At 43.2% G+C, this 21,460-nt stretch overlaps 2 protein-coding genes across 12 annotated transcripts in view; one reads left to right on the forward strand and one right to left on the reverse strand.

Moving 5' to 3' along the window:
• lemd1 (LEM domain containing 1) overlaps positions 1-10,925 on the forward strand; it is an 11,277-nt gene extending 352 nt beyond the window's left edge. Inside the window, exons 2-11 of one of the 11 annotated variants that reach the window (XM_030361969.1) lie at positions 3,839-3,940; positions 5,281-5,428; positions 5,641-5,790; positions 5,922-5,986; positions 6,865-7,023; positions 7,150-7,230; positions 7,438-7,530; positions 9,481-9,567; positions 9,996-10,060; positions 10,529-10,925. In XM_030361969.1, coding sequence (XP_030217829.1) covers positions 5,347-5,428; positions 5,641-5,790; positions 5,922-5,986; positions 6,865-7,023; positions 7,150-7,230; positions 7,438-7,530; positions 9,481-9,567; positions 9,996-10,060; positions 10,529-10,847 — 1,101 coding nt within the window. In that variant the 5' untranslated portion in view covers positions 3,839-3,940; positions 5,281-5,346 and the 3' untranslated portion in view covers positions 10,848-10,925. Of the gene's footprint in view, positions 1-3,838; positions 3,941-3,980; positions 4,560-5,280; positions 5,429-5,640; positions 5,791-5,921; positions 5,987-6,864; positions 7,024-7,149; positions 7,231-7,437; positions 7,531-9,480; positions 9,568-9,995; positions 10,061-10,528 lie in introns of those variants that run through there. The other 10 variants (XM_030361961.1, XM_030361915.1, XM_030361908.1 and 7 more) reach the window with 10 other exon arrangements.
• A 5,321-nt stretch (positions 10,926-16,246) lies between these two features.
• Positions 16,247-19,674, reverse strand: LOC115547632 (5' exonuclease Apollo). Its single transcript, XM_030362005.1, has 4 exons — positions 19,201-19,674; positions 18,892-19,057; positions 18,546-18,728; positions 16,247-18,052 (listed from the first exon to the last, which is right to left on the reverse strand). The coding sequence occupies exons 1-4, from the start codon at positions 19,396-19,398 to the stop codon at positions 16,938-16,940; spliced, it is 1,662 nt and encodes a 553-aa protein (XP_030217865.1). The 5' UTR covers positions 19,399-19,674; the 3' UTR covers positions 16,247-16,937.
• Positions 19,675-21,460: the final 1,786 nt, after the last annotated feature.

Genomic DNA, 21,460 nt, shown 5'->3' on the forward strand with positions numbered 1-21,460 from the left:
TGTGGTCATTTCTAAACTATGTGGGTGCCCACAGGCCAGAAATAGCTCTTGGTGTTGTTTTTGTGTTGTTGTCTTTTGATAAGAGGCTTTTCTGCTGCATTCATGTGTGGTATGCGGTGCTTTATGGTGGACTGGGCTTGTCTAGTCTGCCACCGGCAGTTAATTATGGTGGAGGTTTAATGCATGAATACGAAGCACTGTCCGATACAAATTATTGACTAGAATGCTCCTTTCTCAAAACGGTTTCATCTCCTCAGCCAACCAAGCATGTCAAATAGTGGGATATTAGTCTTTTGATGCGTTGTTACAACTGATAAAGGACACATGAGATTCAACTCCACAGAATCTCTAGGCACATTGTCTGTGAGAGAGAGAGAGAGAGAGAGAGAGAGAGAGAGAGAGAGAGAGAGAGGGAGAGAGAGATAGAAAGAGACAGAAAGAGAAAGATTGAGACACCACAAACTAGTGTTTGAACAGACCAAAGATGGACATATTTAAAATCCTAAGAAGCACAGAAACATCTGGCAGAGTGTCGATTGATCAAACAGGCTCCCAGTGGAGCAGGGGGAGCATGTAGGATGTTTGGGATTAGAGTTAATCCTCCCGGTGGCTGAGATTCACCTTCTTGTCTGGCCAGCGTCTGACACTGGGGGCCTTGCTAATTTATGCTGAGACATGCATGCGAGCTGTGCTCCCCTGAGCTCAGCTACAGAGGGGCTTATCAACCAAAGGCTCTGTATATACGGCATCCATACCAGCAAGAGGTTGGTACACTTGACTCATTAGCTATGCACTCTATACCGTGATGCCTTCGAGAGAAAAATGCAGCCATACATGGATTTGCAATGAATCAATTTCAATCCAAAACTCAAGGACCCATAGTATTACTAGTAGCCTACCCTCCCTTTCTAATTATATGAGACAATGCTTTACCTTAATGTTTTAGACCTCTTTGGTTGGATTCTATACATTACACTTTACCAATCCTACACGTTTACAACTTGTAAGTGTGGTCCGCCGCCTTGAGTTTCATGAACTGAAAACAGGTAGATGAAAGGATGAGAGGAAGATACAGTGTTTCGGAGTGGATGGTGGCAGCCTTGTAGAGGGAGCTTTGTGTGCTTACTCAAATAAAAAGAGAGAGAGTCAGAGAGAGAGAGAGAGAGAGAGAGAGAGAGAGAGAGAGAGAGAGAGAGAGAGAGAGAGAGAGAGAGCGCTGCTTCAATGGGGCTTTTGTTGTTTGAGCTTGAGACAGCGAAAGCACAAGAAACAGTGACTGACAAATACCTGGCCCCTCTCAGCTCAAATACCTCAGCTTTGCACTCGATACAGTGTCAACAAATACCTCCTCTGTCTTCAATAGTAGCTTGTTTCCTTCCTGCCCACAGCTATCTGGTTTTCTTTTTCCCCCCTTTTTTTTTAATTGTGGTAACTATTTTATGAACAGACATCTGGGTGAGCAGAGCGGGACTACAGAGCACCCTGTGTTCTGGGACTCAAATAAGTTGAGGTCTTCAGTTCCTATGAATCCATTGTAAATAACGGCGTAGGAATTTGAATGAACATATTTCTTTCAAGACCAAAATCCAAAGATTACAATACCAAAGTCTTGTTAATATTTTGATTATTTACACAGTGGAAGAATAATGACAGGAAGGCAGATGCCAAGGGTCGGATTTTAAACTAAAATAAATCATGCTATGTTGATTGGTAGACAGAAGTTTGATGTATTTGTGTTATGTCTTCTACATTCTGATGCTCTATTCCCCTGAAGATGCTGGATGTTTACCGGCTATGATTCTAGGTCAGAGACAGCTTTTAAAATCAAATGGTTTTGGGATTGTTTTCCAATCGAAGTCAGGGTGATGGTTCCGTATATATACTGTGAAAATAAAATGTTTGATTTCATGCTAAGAAGTCTGGGGTTTTCATTCCTCCCAGGCCACAATGGAATACCGCTTCATATGATTAATTATTTATTCGGATATGAATTTTGAATCCTTAGCACAGTCTGAAACCTGCTTATTTTCCGCTTGATTCATCTTGTTTGGGGGTGACTGAGCTTTCTTAAACTCCTTTCAATCGTATGAAAACTGCAAGGCGAAAACAATAATTGGCCTGTTTTATTGGTGTGCTAGTATGTCTCTCTTTACCCGATGTGCATCTTATGGCTTTCTATTCCTATGTGAGTTGTGCTCTTGAGGATCACGTAGGGTTCAAAGCCATTGGATGCTCTGGGGACCGTCCACGTGACTTTGCTTCCTTCAGATTTGAATCGCCAGCGATCTTCTCATGCATGCACTGCTGATGTTTTATATGAAGGCTGAGTCAATGAGAGTTATCAAAATAATCTCATAAGCCTAAAATGATGTGTAAGTAGCTCTCTTAACAGTACAAAGGGCCATAGTGTGTAACGTTATGGCTGTTATCCATACCTTTCAACATAAAGGGAAAACTGCAGATCGCCTTCTACACAGTGATACAGAAGATGGGTGCGGACAGGACACGGGGCTGGAGGGGGTTATAAGCAATATCCCTCTTTTGGATGCATCATAATTGCTCAAATCAGTATCACAGTAAGGAGTACTTTGATGTTTGTGCTTGCTCGGAGGGTTCCTACAATTTATTTTCGGCATGTTCAGGGTGCAATTGGACCTATTCATTCACAAAGCCTTAATGTCCATCCATTTTCTGACTCCGTCTTCATGGCCAAAAACATGTCAAGCCCCAATGTATCCCAAACAATTATGAGATGTCTCATTATTTATATTACTTATTTCTGATGACAATGGCTGCCTTGCACTGCGTTGTTCCCAATAAAAAGTGAATTATATAGTCCAGCTCCAACACATAGTCCTATCAGAGCTTGAAGCGTACATGTCCCCAGTAGGCCTTGATCCTGAACCCATAGCTGCTGGGGCGGGCTAATTACTGGGTCAAAAAATGGGTGACTGTACGTTCAAAGCCTTTGGACCCTTGTGGACATTGGACTCTAGGAACTCTATGGGACTGTATCTGGGCAGCCAAATCTGTGTTTTCAACATCCTATAAAATGTGGTTATTTGTTGGCTTACACCAAAGTAATGATTACTGCCAATAAAAGTTGACGGTTTGTCATTCATCTCACTTTTAATATATTATGTTGGAAATTTAATCAAATGTATAATTATTTGTATTAGTTGTAAATAACATGCAACCGTGATTATAATATTTATTGTATACTTTGTGATCATTTGGATGTTTGTGGTTAAATCTGCTATAGAAATTAGTAAAAGAGGAAATAGTTTAGGCTACAAGGGACTAAAGCCTATGTGAGGGACAACATCATTCTTCACGTTGGCTTCATTAATTAACTCCGCTCTGATGCCCCTGAGAGTTCGGCGCAAATACCATGACATTATGCAACTATGAGAACGCTCATTTCCCATCTACCAGGCAGCTGCCACTTTAGTGGTAAAGGACAAGCAAATGTTAATTACTGGATATAATGGCTTTTGTTCAGCAGCGGTGATAGGAAATTAAGTAAATGAAAGCAATAAAGAGGGGTTATTGCAAAAGATTAAGTAATGAAGTAGGCATATTTAGACTCAGGGTTGACTCATATAATATAAATACATCAAAGGGCCTTTGTCCTACAAAGAAATGTCTATCATCCTCAAACAAGTTTTCATTGAGATGACTCGTTCAGCTGTAACCCAAAGTTCTTTTTTTGAAGCAACCATAAAAACTTTTATTGGACGATTTGTTGCGTCTATATTCTTCAGCCCGGAATCCCAATAAATTTGGGTTGTTGTCTTACCCTGTCCCCCCCATATTTCATTCTCTTCTTCTCCACTAGGTGGCGCAGCATCAATCATAACTATGCAGTACTTTTTCGGCGCGCCGCCACCGCCCCAACTGCTGTTCGACCAATCAGGTCCCACCTCCGAGTCGATACACGGTAACTACGCCAAACTGATCCAATTTACTTGCTTTTTATGCAATAACATTGTGAATATTAACGTTTACCAACTCATTCTAACGTCGTTTACATTCTATTACGTTGGCTAGTCCACAGCTGACGTTAGCTAGTTGGATTAAAGTTCAAAGCCAATGTCAACAGCGCCAGTAAACTACGTCGTGGTTTTGAGCGACCTAACCTAGCTGTTGCTGAAGGCCCAGTGTGTGTGTGTGTGTGTGTGTCTGGTCGGGGTCGTAACCGTCAATCAAGGCAGAGTAGCACCTGTTCTGGGTCAGTGTGCTGCTGCAATAGTATTCTCAGTGTTGCCCAACCAGTTCGTCTGATTTCATCGTAGACCGGGGTAAGAATAGCCGAACCCCAGGGCCTCTCCGGGTCGCTCCACTCGCTGTTCTGCCGCAGCGTCGCTCTCGACATGCCGGTGTTCGAGGAGGACCCTGCTCAGTTATCCAAGTCCAGGTTGAAGTCAGATTTGGTGGCCCACAATGTCACACTGCCAACTGAAAAAAGCAAGAAGGATGTGTATGTGGGTTTATATTTGAAGCATATTGATGCAAAAAATGCTGCTGATTTCTCAAGTGACGAAGAGGACCAAGTTGTTGTGAGTTGTGTTCACTTTTTTTTTTATTGTTTGCTATACATTCGGCCTGTTTTTGCCAGAACTGTTTATTCTAGTCTACTGCGTCCCTCAATGTTTTCTTTCATTTACCCAGTCCGTGCAATATATCGGGTAATGAAATGATTGGCTAACCTAAACATGGCTAAGACTGTATACATCCATTGCCATTTACACAGTATAAAATGGCATTTCCTATTATGTGTTTGAAAATACACTTTCACCCGCCCTGGGATACGATGTTTTCAATGGCTCCAACTCTGCACACTATCTAAGACAAGTCAACTGTTTTCAGCTGCCGTGAATACCTTCATGGAACTGATACTCTGCAAGGTCAGCAGCTGGGGGCCCTGCATGTGCGCTCCGTGTTTAATCTGGGCCGCTCAGCCTGGTCTCCCATGGTTTCATCCACTAGTAGTGTGACCAACCAGCTTGTAGTGTTCGCATAGATCCACGTTTGAGAGGTGGAGGTGCTGCCTGCGTGGGGTTGTTTATGCACACAGGTCGGACTCACTCAGATACAAAATCCAATTCCTTCCTGATCCCAGATGACTGAAAATCAGACTGACCTGACTGAAAAATGTTTGCCACATTTGGGGAATTTCTACTCAAAGAATTTTCTCTGATCAAACTTGCATCCGTATTTCCGATCTGAGGTATCTGTTGCCATTTTAGTCAAAGCTGTGGCATTATTACTATCCTGTAGAATCAGGGACATGTTGTTGCGTGCCACCAGGAGGACACGCCAGAGGAGAAGCCATCAGCGGTGGATATGCTGGACGTCAATGGGCTGACCGATGACGAGCTCAAGGCCTCACTTCTCAAGCATGGGCTCAACGCTGGACCCATTGTTGGTTAGTTCACTTTATGGTTTGCTGAGTTCTTCAAGGAAAGTGGTCAAATCCAAAGGAATAGCTTTTAAGAGAGTTTATTTGGTATCTCGTATTTTCGGTACATCTACATTTCTTTAGTACATCTACAGACCTGCCAGTTAAAGTATTGGAAGAACCCAACAAACTTTGTAAAACAAGCCAAAATGTCTTATTTTTGTTTCACACTTGAGTAGCATCCACCAGGGCTTTGTATGAGCGGCGACTCTTGAAGATCCTTCAGAGCAACATGCCATCGGAGCCCACAGTGAACGGAGCGGGGGACACCAACGCATACTCTGACAGTGAGGAGGAGGGGGACGAAGAGGGGCAGGACGAGGATTCAGGTAAGGCTACGACTTCCAAAATGGCATCTCAAATCTCTGGGACCACAAAAAGTCGGTTTAGTTCCAACTTATCCAAAATATCAATTTTATTGTTTACTTTATAACAATATACTTTTCTATGGCCCATACAGATTCAAATGACTCAAGACAAGAAGACATTTTAACTTTGGAACTGTCTCCTGAGAACGACAAACAGGTGACTTCACTGCGTTTCAGTTGTGTTCCAATATCCATACTATCCGCACTTAGTTTGAGTACGTAGGGGCGTTCCGATTAACATCGGGGCGAAAAGAGGTCTACTGAAAGGACCCGGATGGTATACTCAAAACTGTCAAACCGCGGAGTGTGGATTGATGTCATGGACATATTATAGAAGATTGATGTACACTTTTCGTACTCAACGGCAGCCATCTTAGCTACGTAGTGGAAGAGGTGGAGCTAGGCTGAACCGACGTCGGCGCATTTTCTTTAATAGGACGATGTATTTTCCACGTAGGCTGCATTAATGGAGTCATTTTGTAGTTTTACTAGCTTTTCATAACTACTTTGTGCAAAGAGTTCACTGTTCAAAGTGGGATGTTTATTGCGGGGGAGGAGCCGGGGCGGCAGTTGCGATCGTAGTTTGCGGTTAGTGCACCACAGAGTATTCGATTTGGAACGAGACTGACATCTGAAAATCAGCGCACTTAGTGAGTGCAAATAGTGTACTACGTTTAAGTGTACTCATGGAAGTATGGATATCGGATCACAGCACAGGTTGCGTGCTTAACCCCTTACTACTCCCAAATATGTATCTGCATCAAAGCGCCCCCCTGTTGGCCAAATGTTGTTATTGTTAATTCAATTTGAAATAATTTCTTCCAGTGGTAAGCGATGACCTGCAGGTTTTGCCCTATATGTATTTTCAATGTTTCACAGGATTTGTCATGTCCAAATGGGGATTACTTTTACAAACATTACTTTTTACCCTCTCCAAGACTGGTAAACTATATCGGATCAACTTGGATCCCACAATGGGTAATTATTTACAGTAAATGCAGTTGAAGATGTGTATGTGTGTTGTCATTACCCTAGCGTGTCATGGCCCCTGAAAGCTTGGAACCTCATTCCGGAAGGATTGTGGAGATTGCAGTAGAGTCACTGTTAGAGGCGAGTTGGGCCCTCAGCTCCCACCTTCCCTCTGTGCTTGATGAAACCTACTCTGTAGATGAGCACACAGGATTAATCCCAGCGGTAATGCAGAATCTCCCTCCTTCTCTGCTTCATATGAACCCTTTATCTAAATTATCGAAAATATCCGGTCTTAAATATTCCTGAAATAGGCCTGCTGACGTTTAATACTTTGGCCAACGTCCACAGGTTCCGTCAGCATCCATGTCAGTGAAGAGCAACACCTCGTCAAGTTCCCATACCTTCAGCATCACTCAGATGGTTAAGGAGGAAAGTCATTGTGTAAACCAGTGCCATGGATCACATCCAAGACAAATGTATCAAATCTATTCCATTATGAGTAGATAAGTGCAGCTTTGAGTAAAGCTGTATATATTTGCAAATAGATGTATACAGATGGAGATATGAAGATGCATGTATCATGATGATGATAAAATCTTTGTTTATATGAATTGCATTATTCAACTAAAACCGCAGAAGGAGGAGAGAGGCTTCTCGCCGGTGCCGCAAGCCGACGGGAGGAGGTGGAGTGAGAGCAAAGGGCAGGGGGATTGGTCCCAGGTCGCTACGGTCAGTCGGGCTCAGTGCAGCACACGCATCATCTGAATTAGTGCTACCCAACCATGTCCTCACAGCCCCAGCAGTATGGGCCACTCTAAACCACAATCGACCGGTCGTTTATCATCATAGTCATATTGTAATGGCCTAGATGTTAAATTTCTAGCAGTTGAGGGGGATTTCTTCATCTGGTCTTTATCCATCAGCAACAATCGACATACAGGTGCTGGTCAAATTATTAGAATATCATGAAAAAGTTGATTTATTTCAGTAATTATATTCAGAACGTGAAACTTACATATATCAATTCATTACACACAGAGTGATATATTTGAAATGTTTATTTCTTTTAATTTGGATGATTAGTACTAACAATTACTGAAAATCCCAAATTCAGTATCTCAGAAAATTAGAATATTAGTTACGACTAGTACAAAAAATGATTTTTTAGAAATGTGGGCCAACTGAAAAGTATGAACATGGAAAGTTTCAGCATGTATGGCAATCAATACTTAGTTGCAGCTCCTTTTGCCTGAATTGCTGCAGCAATACGGCGTGGCATGGAGTCGACCAGTCTGTTGGTCTTCAGCTCTTCAGCATTGTTGGGTCTGGCATCTCGCATCTTCCGCTTCACAATACCCCATAGGTTTTCTATGGGGTTAAGGTCAGGTGAGTTTGCAGGCCAATCAAGAAGAGGGATACCATGGTCCTTAAACCAGGTACTGGTAGATTTGGCACTGTGTGCAGGTGCCAAGTCATGTTGGAAAATGAAATCGTCACCTCCATAAAGTTGGTCCGCGGCAGGCAGCATAAAGTGTTCTAAAACTTCCTGGTAGACTGCTGCATTGACCCTGGACCTCAGGAAACACAGTGGACCAACAGCAGCAGATGACATGGCACCCCAGACCATTACTGACTGTGGAAATTTTACACTGGACTTCAGGCAACGTGGATTCTGTGCCTCTCCTGTCTTCCTCCAGACTCTGGGACCTTGATTTCCAAAGGAGATACAAAATTTACTTTCATCTGAAAACATAACTTTGGACCACTCAGCAGCAGTCCAGTCCTTTTTGTCTTGAGCCCAGGCGAGACGCTTTTGACGTTGTCTCTTATTCAAGAGTGGCTTTACACGAGGAATGCGACAGCTGAAGCCCATATCTTGCATACGTCGGTGTGTGGTGCTTCTTGAAGCACTGACTCCAGCTACAGTCCACTCTTTGTGGATCTCCCCCACATTTTTGAATCGGTTTTGTTTGACAATCCTCTCCAGGGCGCGTATATCCCTCTTGCTTGTACACTCATTTCTACCACATCTTTTTCTTCCCTTCGCCTCTCTATTAATGTGCTTGGACACAGAGCTCTGGGAACATCCAACCTCTTTGGCAATGACCTTTTGTGTCTTGCCCTCCTTCTTTAAAGTATCAATGGTCATCTTTTGGACAGTTGTCAACTCAGCAGTCTTCCCCATGATCGTGTGTCATACAGAATCAAAACGAGAGACCATTTAAAGGCTTTTCCAGGTGTTTTGAGTTAGTTAGCTAATTAGAGTGTGGCACCAGGTGTCTTCAATATCTGACCTTTTCACCATATTCTAATTTTCTGAGATGTTGAATTTAGGGTTTTCATTGGTTGTCAGCTATAATCATCTTCTTTTTGGCAAAAAACACTTATAATGTATCAGTCTGTTTGGAATGAATGTATACATTCTACAGGTTTGACTTTCTAAATGGAATTAATGAAATAAATCAACTTTTTCATGATATTCTAATAATATGACCAGCACCTGTATTGCTATGGTATTGGTTGGGAGTCACTCTTCTACATGACCTCTGGTGGTGGTGGTGGGTGCATTTGTATGGGTCACGGCCCGCTTATTTGAGTGCACTGGGTTTAGAGGGAAGAAACAACATCAACATTAACCGAACGATGGTGCACCACATGTGATGCTTTTCCTCTTTACAGCCGGAGCAGCCAAAGTGGGAACTGTGCACCCCGAAGAATGAATCGGCCTACTACACCCCTAATGCCTCTTACAAGCAGACGGTCAAGGCACATACACTGTATTGTTATGTGTCCTCTTTCTTTTCTCATCCTTTGACTTCTTGTTCAAAGTCCACTTGCCTCCTTTCATTTAGTTGGTAGTGGGTAACTATAACTTTAGGTCAGTGATTTAGACGTTGTTTTTTTGGACAATCTGCCAATTACATAAAATGTATATGTGACTTTATGACTTATTGTAATTCGATGTTCTGTAGCACTCCTGAGGACATGGTTCTTTTTTTCCATTAGAGCCGTATTTTTATTCTGTGTGTGGGGGTTATGAAGTCCCTACGTGGAATGTCCATCCCCTTTCCATTATACTTCACTGCCTTTGCCTTCTATCTCTTAGACACCGGTGACCTAGAGATGTCCGGTACTTCACACTAGTGTCTGTGGATTAAAAATTAAAACAAACATTTTGTGTTCTGCTTCCCCAGGAGGGATTGACTGTTGTTCCAACCAGGTTGTATCCACCGGCGGTACCGATACCCACTGGTATTACGTAAGTTCTACAATTGAAACATATGGAAAATATCTATACATCTAAAAAAATGTGGCATTTTTTCTGGCATGCATTATTGTGTTTGCACTGGTGACACTTTTTTTCCCAAATCTATTATTTCTTCAATGTTGTTGAAAAGGTAAAGAAGTTGGGTGTGTACCGGTAATTGGATTACTAGATGAAGTAATTTAATTAAAAAGGCTCATAACTCAATACAGCTTTCAGGCATTTCAGTAACATCCAATCTTTAGGGACCAACTGAATTCAGACTTTAAGAGATCAAATTAATGTTTGTATTTTCACTATATGCACTGAATAATTTAGAAAGCATTAAGAGTATTCCTATGCAGCAGTTTTTCTCAACAGTGTACTTTGGAAAATTCATGGCATGATTCCTTAACCATCCTGTATTTACGGTATCATTATGGTACGTCATGTATAACTCTATATACATGGGCTGTGCTGCAGCGCTACCTGTCGGAGGCCCATCAAGGGGGCCGCTGGGAGACCCGTCCTGTACAAGTACCCAGAAGCCCCGCCCACCAGTGCCACGACGCTCGAGCGCCGGGAGGTGGACGCTCGCCTAGTTCCGGTCTACGCCCAGGTCCTTGTCTTCCTTGCCATTGCCTGTCTGCTCTATCTGGTGTACGCCTGCATGGAGGAGAACCCGTACCACCCGCTGTTGCCTCTCTTGGACGGTCTGAGCGAGGCCCTAGAGAGCCAGGAGGAGGGCCCTGTGGGTCTGGCCCACCCTGGGGACCCGGCCGACACCCCCGTGGACCTGTGATTGTTAATCGGCCCATGCTGCCTTTTTTAAAATGTGTCTTGAATTCTTGCTTTTCATTAAAGGATGTTTTTGCATAAAGGCTTGTTTTGTCTGAACATTTTTGGGGGATTTTTGAAATGCATTAAAAAAAAAAAGTTTAAAATAGGCGTCATAGATACTTGGACAACAACTCGGGTACGGCTAAAGCTTATGAGACACTTCAGTATTAATTCCCTAGGTTACGGGGTCAATTTATTATCTCTTATTTATTCCGTCACATGTGTACTCCGATACTGCTAGTAACTAGAATGTTTACAATTATTGTTTTGGTCCTAGTTTCTCGCCGTAGGAAATCCGTCTCGTGAGGAGATGGTATTATGGCTGTTTGAAGGGAGCCGGATCTTGAGGAGCCGTTCTTTTCAAAGAGCCGTTCAAAAGACTGGCTCATTAATTAATTTTTAAGAAGCTAGCCTAGTGGTAACCCTTTTTATCTAGGAAATAATCACTGGGAGGAATGATAGGGTAAGATTTGGATCTTAATTATTCAGACTTAGAAAGCGGATAGCGGAGTTTGATATATTTTAAATATTGATTATAATTTAGGAATAGATTTTAATGGATTTTAATGTCTGATCTGCATTCATTGTACACATTCCACAAGGTGGTGCTATATCCCTCTGCTTTGACACATCACTATTTTTGGATCTTTGGAAACAATGTAAATAAATAAATATATAATAAAGCTCTTTTCACTTGTTCAACACGTTCACCTTTTTAATTGTAGCACAATAAAAACTAAGCAGGCAATGAACAATGACCTTCCCTGCAAAAATATAATTAACAAAAAAAATATTAAAATAGACAAACTTTTACAAAACAAGTTTGTTTCAAGTATAACACTGCAGAGGACTCCTGGGCCCTGTACCACGAAGCTCGCTTAGAGGGTTAGCGAGGTATGTTGAGCTCAAAGCCTTAGTTGTACCACGAAAGTCGATCTCTTTTAGCGTCGCTGTATCACCATGGTGACTTATGCTCGCAACCAAACCTGGTCGGGAGCAGTTTTTCGGCTTAGTCTAGCCGGAGATCGGCTACTTAAATCGGCGTGCGCAGCTTCCTAGCCCTTCCTCTGACAATGGCGTCACCATTTGTGGGTGTTCCCGTGGACCTCGGCGCACTTCTCGTACAGGCGTCTCTCCGGAGACAGAGGGTTTTACGGGACAGAACCGATCCCTTGGCATCAGGGGCGGATCTAGCCATTTTGGGGCCCTAGGCAAAATATAGACATGGGGCCCTCATTTTTGAAACACGTACACAAAACAAATAACCATCCCAATACTCTTAGAATCGCAACAAAACCATAGTGCACTGCCACTCAACTCTCCACAATAAAATCAGTTTCAGATTTCTCTAGCCTTTGCCAAAATTACATGTTTATTACTCAAACGAGAGAGAGAGAGAGAGAGAGAGAGAGAGAGAGAGAGAGAGAGAGAGAGAGAGAGAGAGAGAGAGAGAGAGAGAGAGAGAGAGAGAGAGAGAGAGAGAGAAGAATTTCCATTCTCTGCCAGAGATACAAAATGATCTTGCACTTAACAGAACTAAAATACAAAATGGATATGAGTCTATGAAAACCACCATTTACATTTAAACAGGACCAATGAAAAGATTTTGTGTGTGGACAGGAATAACAGTGGCTGTGTGAGTGAGTGAGAGACAGGCAAAGCAGTGGTTCAGTGTGAGTGAGTGAGTGAGTGAGTGAGTGACAGAGAGAGAGAGAGAGAGAGAGAGAGAGAGAGAGAGAGAGAGAGAGAGAGAGAGAGAGAGAGAGAGAGAGAGAGACAGACAGAGGGGGGGGGGGGGGGGGGTGTTTAGGCGTGCAAGTGGTTAAGTTCTCCATCTTCAAATGTCCATTTTCCCTGTTGCCTTCACCATTTCATGTGAGTAAAACAGTGTGTGTGTGTGTGTGTGTGTGTGTGTGTGTGTGTGTGTGTGTGTGTGTGTGTGTGTGTGTGTGTGTCTGTGTCTGTGTCTGTGTGGCAAAGCTGTGTGTGTGTGTGTGTGTGTGTGTGTGTGTGTGTGTGTGTGTGTGTGTGTGTGTAAACACCCGACTCTTTTATTGTATTCCACCTTCGGGCTTGACAGAAAGCATTTGTAAACACAAAGTCCTACTGTTGTCGTCTTCTCAAAAGTCTTCATATCAGAGAAAAGTGGTGAGCAGCAGTATAGAACCCCAACAGCAGAGCCTGTCGCAAGTTCAGCAGCGGCTGCTGTGGCAGCAGCAGGTGTAAAAAATGAAGTCAATTTCAGCAGTGTATCTGCAATTCTTTTCTTCTCAGCTTTTTGTTTTCGTTTAGCACAACCATAATTCCGCCGCTTCATTTTCACCGAGTCGCATCCCTCTGCTTTGGTTTGAAGTACGTTATTTCGCGCTGCGCGGGTTACTACGTAATCATATTCTGGACTAGTCCAATGCACAATGGAGGGGGGCATGTGTGCTGGAAAATTATTATTTAGGCATTAGTTCGGCGTTATGTTGATATTTTTGTTGTTTTTTTCTACTAGAAATGTGTTGTTTTTTTTTACTTTACATAAGTAATGGCTGGGGGGGTCAGATTTGGGGGCCCCTAATAAAGACAGATTTGGTTGGGGCCCTAGGCACTTGCCTAGGTTTGCCTAATGGAAGATCCGCTTCTGCTTGGCATTGTCCGACGATATTCAGATTTCAGACTTTATTGTCATTGTGCAAAAAACGAAATTGGGGTTCTTCATGAGAGATACAGATTCTCATCAGAGGGTGTTCGTTATTTGATCGTCCTTTTGGACCTTATGTAGACAATGCTTACTGTTGCGTATTGCGTCTCCGTGAACTGCGGTCAAGTGAGCCGCTATTCGTTCATCCGCGGTTAAGCCAGCCGTCACACAAAATCTTCGTGCGCCTATACTCTAAACATCCTTTGGTTGGTATCTCGCAACGTTTTCAAAATAAAACCCTTCACCTACGTGCGTAGATATATAGAACACTAGCAGTCTTACACTGTGGTCAAGCCAGCCGACTCATCGATGAAGCCCATAATAATAATAAGACAACCAGTAGAAGTCAAAACACCCTTTTTCTTTGTGGGTTTTTCTAGTGCTGTCTAGTACTGATGCGAGATGTGACTTTTTTTGTCTTTCTTTCTTTAATAACCCAAAATAGGACATCGTATTAAACGATTTCTGGGGATGTTGTATCCGTCCTGCTGTTTAATGAGGGCTAATTTAACTAACCTTTAAAAGATGGTCAAATGAAGATATATAAATGGCCTATAATAATTTTTATAAACTAACTTACGATATAAATAAACGATTGTTTCTTTACCCCCAAGCCACACTTGCTGAGTATTTCACCCCGGTGAACAGCTCATCCTTCTCCCCCCTCAATAGAATAAATCGACATTTTTAAATGAGCGGGTCGGGTGCATTATTTTTATATAAGGCCTAATATTTGAGGTCAGAGTTGCGGTCATTTATGTACCCGCGCACCGCTGCTACATACAGATCACTTCCGCGATTTAGAAAAGTAGGCTACTAGACACGCCTCCGACTACAAGTTACGCCTCCGACTACAAGTTACGCCTCCGACTACAAGTTAAGCCTCCTACTACAAGTTACGCCTCCGTCTTGCAGGACGTAGACAGATACATGTTCACATTGGCCATTTCTCAATTCCTAGCACGCGTAGGCTACTACGGACTCGATGACTTGCAAGTACGTACTTGGCAAGTCCGTACTTCTATGGAGGTAGATTTGTGTCTTTATTATGCAATGCAAGTTTTGTTTGCGAATCCAAAAGTTTTGTTTGCGAATCCAAAAGCTTTGCTTGCTGTTGAGCTGAATCTGGGGGGGCGGGACCTACGCCGAAAGATGTAAGACACGTCTCTATTGGCCAGTCTCGATCGGAGTGACAGCTTGGCAACATCCACAGTTAGTAACGAGAGAGGGAGTTCTATTTCATGTAGGCTACGCCGTCTAGGCTTCGCCTTATGAGCTTGTCCCGTGCGCGCGCTTGCGCGCCCTGAATATCCCGTAGGCCTCCCTGTCAGCCGACAAGGAGACCATGGCAGAGGAGAGCAGGGCGATGTTGTTGACCGCCGCCGCGGATTGAGAGGCACAAACGAACACCCTGTCCGTCAGGCCGACAATCTGCTTCTGGAGGCGGTCGGGGGGCAGCGGCTTTTCGGATGTTGCCAAGCTGTCACTCCGATCGAGACTGGCCAATAGAGACGTGTCTTACATCTTTCGGTGTAGGTCCCGCCCACGAGATTCAGCTCAACAGCAAGCAATGCTTTTGGATCCGCAAGCTAAACTTTAGGATTCGCAAACAAAGCTTTTTGATTCGCAAACAAAACTTTTGGATTCGCAAACAAAACTTTTGGATTTGCAAACAAAACTTTTGGGTTTTCAAACAAAACTTTTGGATTCCCATTAATATTTTTTTTATCACATTAATTTATCTTGCAATAAAACATTTTTTGATTGCAGTGTCGATAGTTTTGCTCTCAAATCTATTTTTTGATTGCAGTGTGGAAAGTTTTGCTCTCAAACCTATTATTTTTGATTGCATAATAAAGACACAAATCTACCTCCATATACTTCAAGCACAGACTTGCGAGCACGCGAGTACGTACCTGCAATTGGAACAGCAGCAGACTCGATGACGTCACCACCTCTGCTCGTCCGTTAACTGTGCTACGGCCTCATTTAGGCAGACTACTGAACAATATAAACAAATGATATAAAACAAAATCCCAGCCTCTTTCATTTTCAAATAGTATGTAAATATTCTGAATGAATAAAAATTGAAAAGATATGCGTGTCCTGTCATGTGTATAAGCTATACACACACGACTTTATATATATATATTTATATATCATCTTATATTATTATTGTTATGTTATATATTATATAAATATATATAAGTTAAGAGTATATTATTCAGTCAATCAGTTCTGTGAAAATAGGCGATAGTTAACAGCATACTGTCTACTGTCACACGACATGGATTTCACCCATATTAGACTTGACGGTTGTTTCAAAATGTCTGACACAGTTCTTGCTGCACCTTTGCAGAACATGGAGGGTGCAGACAATACAATTCACCTATTTACTTGCTTCCGCCTTATGGAAAAAGTTATTGGTGCCGCAGAAAAAAACGATGCAGTGACCAAGTTGGCTGAGTAAACGGACATATTGCTAGCATGATATTGCCATCTAGTGGAAAGAATTAAACAATACAAAAAACATCCAAAAAGGAAATGATTACAGTCATAGTAAAATGTTGTGTCTTTAACTTAAAATATGTTTTTGGATAATATGCTATATGTTATACATTAAATGTTTTACATAAAACATATCGCTGTTTTTGGAGCATGTCACACAGATATAACATTAATATGCATGTTTTATTACCACATAATGGCTGAAATATTAACAAGTTAACCTCATGTCACAGCCAACAAGCTCTGGACATCCGAATCTTCAATCAAACATATTAATCAAACAAAATAGGACTTTTTCTGGCGCTTCAAGTCCAATCGTCTAGTTCCAACTCCTTGTGAATAAATCAAAGCGCCCAAGTGCTTACTGGGGTGGTATTACTATTAAGAGGCTGTATAGAAAGAGTGCTGTCTCAATGCTCATGTTGGATGAGCATTGAGTGTACAACTTCAGACCGTTGAGCTCTCAAATTAACCACTCAACTAAAATAGTACTTAAACCCAAACCACAAAAGACATCAAATGTCCATAGTAAACACTACACAGACATAATGACTCACTTAACATAATCGGGAAACAATGATGGAAAATCAAAGAACATTTTTATCTTTACCGGCCTGAAAATACCTGAGCTAACATTATCTTCTTAGAACGTAGGTCGCTTAGCTCTTTTGACATGAGGATGGTTACTAACAAATACGTTCTCCATTATTATTCATCTTCAGAACAGAAAAACAGAAGGACAGCACAAAGGCATCCCCTTTAGGTAAAGATCAGGGATAATAATGCAGTGATGTGTGCTGGAGTGCCTTTCAAAACGTAGTCTGGCACCAAGTGCATCCGGTCCAAAAGCCCGGCCTACAGGAAGGGGGTCTGGTCCTCCTGGTTATGGGGGAAAGGAACGAGGCAGAACCGCTGGACCAGCCTGCGGTCCAGCAGCCCAGCGTTCATCATGTCCTCCTGATTGAACGGCAGCCGCTGTAAAACACTCCCTTCCATCTCCTCCAGTGTTCCAGGAGACCGTACGACCCCCGCCTTGACACTCTCCTTCAACGGTTTGTTAGAGGAACACGTGACGTCCCAGCTTGACCCCGCCATTCCGTTTGCGGCTCTTCTGGGTGCAGACGTCACTCTTCTGACTTTGATGGGCGTTAAAGCGGGAACGATGTTTGTGAGGACCTTCATTGTGGAAGAGTCATCGTAAACTGTATTAACGACGTTCATACCACACATGTAGTGATTCCTCTTGTAACATTCGACAGGGACACGTCGCTGACTCTTTTCTCGAACAATATGGACTTCGTCCTCCACCTCCTCCTCCTCCACCTCCTCCTCCCACACCAACTCCACCACCTCCTCAACCACAGGAGCAGTGCTTCCCGGGCTGATCGAAGCCCTGCTCACGTTTGTTGAGCCCTCCGAGCTCTTGGAGGGAGACTCAAACACGACCCCCCGCGGAGGAGGGCGTGCCCTCTTGTACCTAGGGGCCGGGCCTCTGTGTCTGGGTTGGACCGCCGGCTGCTTCAGCATGTAGTTCTGCACCGACTCGGGCACCAGGAAGTCGTGGCGCTTTTTGCGGGGCAGCAGAGCCGTGAAGCTGCCCGGGAGACAGGTGCCCACGATGGGGACCACGGCGGCCGGCTTGAGCGCCGAGATGAAGTCCTCCAGCTCCCGGTAGGAGGAGTGGTCCGAGTAGGGCACCACGTGCACATTGGGATGGTAGGGCACCGCGGGCCTGCTGGTGGGCAGTATGGCCAGGGTAGGGTAAACCTGGTTCCACTTCTGCATGTTGGAGTAGCGGACCTCCGTCTGCTCCACCAACCGCAGGCGGCCGGCCCCCTCGTCAGTGGTGAACACGTCCGGGAGCCCCAGCAGGCGGAGGGTCTCCATGCGCTCAGCGCTGACCTCCACCCAGCTCTTGAACTCCAGGGCAAGGGAGACGATCAGAGACTCCTTCCCCAGGGAGTACAGACCTGCAGAGAGACAAGAGGTAAGGCCAGGGCTGATAGATGGCTGGTTGATATGAACTAAATATCACAGCAAAATGACCTTTTTGATCTCTTTTGATGCCATGGTTTAGTGGCATCACTAAACCATGGCATCATGGTTTAGTGATGCCACTTGTTTTCCCTAGTATTCAAAACATGGCAGTGTACAGGTAGAAACCACTCTTTGTCTTGATAAAGTGATATCATTCAAATATTTATTTGCCAACATGTCATGCAAGCCTCAAAATCTCTGAGCTAGATTATCTCAAGATAATAAACTTTCCGCCGCTTCAAAATCACGATAACTAAATATTATAAATAATATGAATAAACTCAGCCAACTAGGCAGGGTTTGTGTTGTTATTTGTCCGTGAGCTGAATATATTATACTCTCCTATGGAGTCGCCATTAGTCTCCCAACAAAAGGAAGTTTCATTTTCACCCAAATCCCTTTCCATCCTACTTCGACAGCACTTACCGATGACAACGTTGTGGTCGGGGTGGCTGCGGATGATCTCTTTGATCTTCTCTGTGGCTCTCTGCCTGGTTGGCAGGACCCGGGTGGCGTCACAGTTGGTGTTGTCAAGGTACAGGAGGTCTATGTGGATGTCATTCCTGAGGCAAGGCTCACGTAGCATCGAGGGAGCGTACCTGAAGTCACCTTCAATAGTTCACCAAAAACATTGAGGAGTATGTGATTTCATGGTTCCGTTTATGAATAAAAGATCTTTATCCACTGGAATCAACCAAAAAGAAAAGGAAACGTAATGGTTAACTATCACAAAGTTACAAACAGCAGTTAAATGTAGTGTTCAGGAGCTGACCTGTGTAGAGTATCGAGCCAAAGTAACCCTGGAAAAGAAACATGACGGACCCTGGGCAGTGGTTGGCGTCTATAAGTGTGACCGTCAGTCTTTCCTTGCCGATGTCATCCAACGGCAGCATGTACGGCTCATCCAACTCCAGAGGACGGACCCATTGCTGTTTCACCTACATTATACAGTATACCGGACCCGGTACGTACATCATGTTAATACATAATACCTTTGTTAAGTCGCGAATTGAACTGGACTTTCGTATTACATCAAATCATAACAATCGACACGGTACAATCAGGTGATACACAGTTGTACCTGTAGTTTTAGTTTCAAGAGTGCAGCAGATACTGGGGAGCAGTAGATCGGTCGGTCGCTCCATGTAGAAGTTAAACCAACTGTGTGGTCGCTGTGCATGTGAGATAGAAAAAACAGGCGAGCGTGTGGACACTTGCGAACCTGCCAGAAGTCTACAGCCAGCGGGGTATGTGGGATTACATGTCCATTCACTGACATTTTACCGAGGCTCGAAAACGTAGTAACATACACAAGATATACAGCTTCCTAGACACTGGCAAAACAACAACACACAAATGATGTTCTGAGTCCCCAAGCTAATGCTATTAAGTGAAGAGCCCCGTCAGCCCTCATTACTTTAGTCGTAGTCTATTTTATTTTAATAGGATGTGACCATAGTGCCGTCATAATTATGATAACACACGTTTTCTTTCAACTAAATAAGAACATTGCAAGCCCACGGCACGGAGCGCGCCATTTTTTATTTCAACTCAACATGCCACGCCCCCTGTCAATAGGTAGACTATCTTTCAAACAGCGCCCCTGTAGCCAACACAAAATAAAGCCAATTTGATATGAATGTAAGAAATAGGATTTTTTACATTCTTATAGGATTATTTAGGATAAAATATCAGACTCTGTAGCTGGATAATTTCTTTATGTAGGCCTAAATATCAAACATTGAATATGTTGAATAGCACACTGATAATCTTGAAGGATCCTGTTTGTGGAGGGGGATTTGCAAGTTTCACAGAAATATGATCAGACAGACATTTAGTATTGGGACATCTGTATCCAGGGATCTGGATTTTTATCTCTAAAAGTGTGTATGTGTATGATAATATGTGTGTATATATATATATATATATGTGTGTGTTTGTGTGTGTGTGTGTGTGTGTGTGTGTGTGTGTGTGTGTGTGTGTGTGTGTGTGTGTGTGTGTGTGTGTGTGTGTGTGTGTGTATGTGTGTTACATAACATTAACTCACTCAACATTTACAAACTAAGGGTTGGTACTCAAATAAGGTTTGGGGTTTTCTCGGGCGATCTTTATTAAGTTCTGGTTTGTGATTTCTGACATTAACTTGTTTTTTTACTGGAGTCAGGTTTATAAACCAACTAGTGGAACAGATGGCCTATGTTTTATTGGAGTAATGGAGGATGGGGATTCAGAGGGGTCAGAAGCCATCACCTCAACATTACATTTTCCAGGGAATCAATAATTTGGTTTACATTTAGCAGTGTGTTTATGTGGCTCTTTCGGTTGTAGCCCCCACCCTCCCCATGCACACAAGGAAACCACGCACACAAACACACACTTAAATGTTATCGAGTCTAGTGTGACAGGCATTTCGCAGGGATTTCAACAGTGGAGACGCATTCAATGGGGGTAATCACTGTGCCTTGTACTGCAGTCACTTTGCTTCGAGACAGGCTCGTCGCGCAGCCGCCCTGTCTGAAGAGAGGTGTCACACTGGGTATGCTTGTCATCTGTGCTACACTGAACTTCATTTGCCTAAGGCAAACAATTTGAATCCATTACAGACAAACATCATAATTGGGGTACCTAAATCCCCAACATTGTTACAGTCTACGTCGCTGCTTACTGAATGTCTCTTGATGTAGTTGTATTATTATTATAATTGTAATGCAGCTGTTGTATTTTATCTTAACGAGGACAAAACAGCTGTCTCTTCAGATCTATTAATGGGATTTTAGATACTGGATATAATAAAGGTATTGTAGTCCTAATCTTAACTTTCTTCATACCAATGACTCAAAGGTCAAAAGCCTGATTGTGCACCAGCATTGTTCTAAATGCATTACTCTATAAACAAAGAAGTGTTTCCCTGATAAGCCATCTCAGTAACCCCGAACATGCAAAAAAAAAACTAGAGTCCTCTGGCATTATTGTAAAAAAATAAATCCATCACTGTCACTTTCATACAGCTATCCACTAGATGGCGAGAAGCGAGTGGAGCTTTGTATTGTGCTATAAAAATAGGACACCAAACCGTTTCCTTGGGAACAGAGTGCCATGGTAGCCCCTTCCACGCGCGCCCCATGATACTACCTGGAAACGCCCTCCTCTTTTATCAGATAGCACACATTCCCCACCGGCCGCCCGAAGCACATCAATCATACTCGAGTAATTAAGCAGCGCTCCCCCTGGACACGCCATCCGTTCGCTCATAGCACGCCAAGAAAACCCAAAACATACGCTGATGGATCTCTGTTTGCTTTTCTTATATATATTTATCGTTGCAATACTTTTTCTTAGAA

Source organism: Gadus morhua, chromosome 1 (assembly GCF_902167405.1).
Source record: "Gadus morhua chromosome 1, gadMor3.0, whole genome shotgun sequence".
Taxonomy (NCBI): domain Eukaryota; kingdom Metazoa; phylum Chordata; class Actinopteri; order Gadiformes; family Gadidae; genus Gadus; species Gadus morhua.

What these genes read in the sequence shown, in the direction of transcription:
- LOC115547632 (XM_030362005.1), bottom strand. Translation starts at nt 19,398, where the DNA reads ATGTCAGTGAATGGACATGTAATCCCACATACCCCGCTGGCTGTAGAC. An exon ending in TGGCTCGATACTCTACACAG is followed by an intron (nt 18,729 to 18,891) that starts GTCAGCTCCTGA and finishes GAACTATTGAAG; the next exon opens with GTGACTTCAGGTACGCTCCC. An exon ending in CGACCACAACGTTGTCATCG is followed by an intron (nt 18,053 to 18,545) that starts GTAAGTGCTGTC and finishes GTCTCTCTGCAG; the next exon opens with GTCTGTACTCCCTGGGGAAG.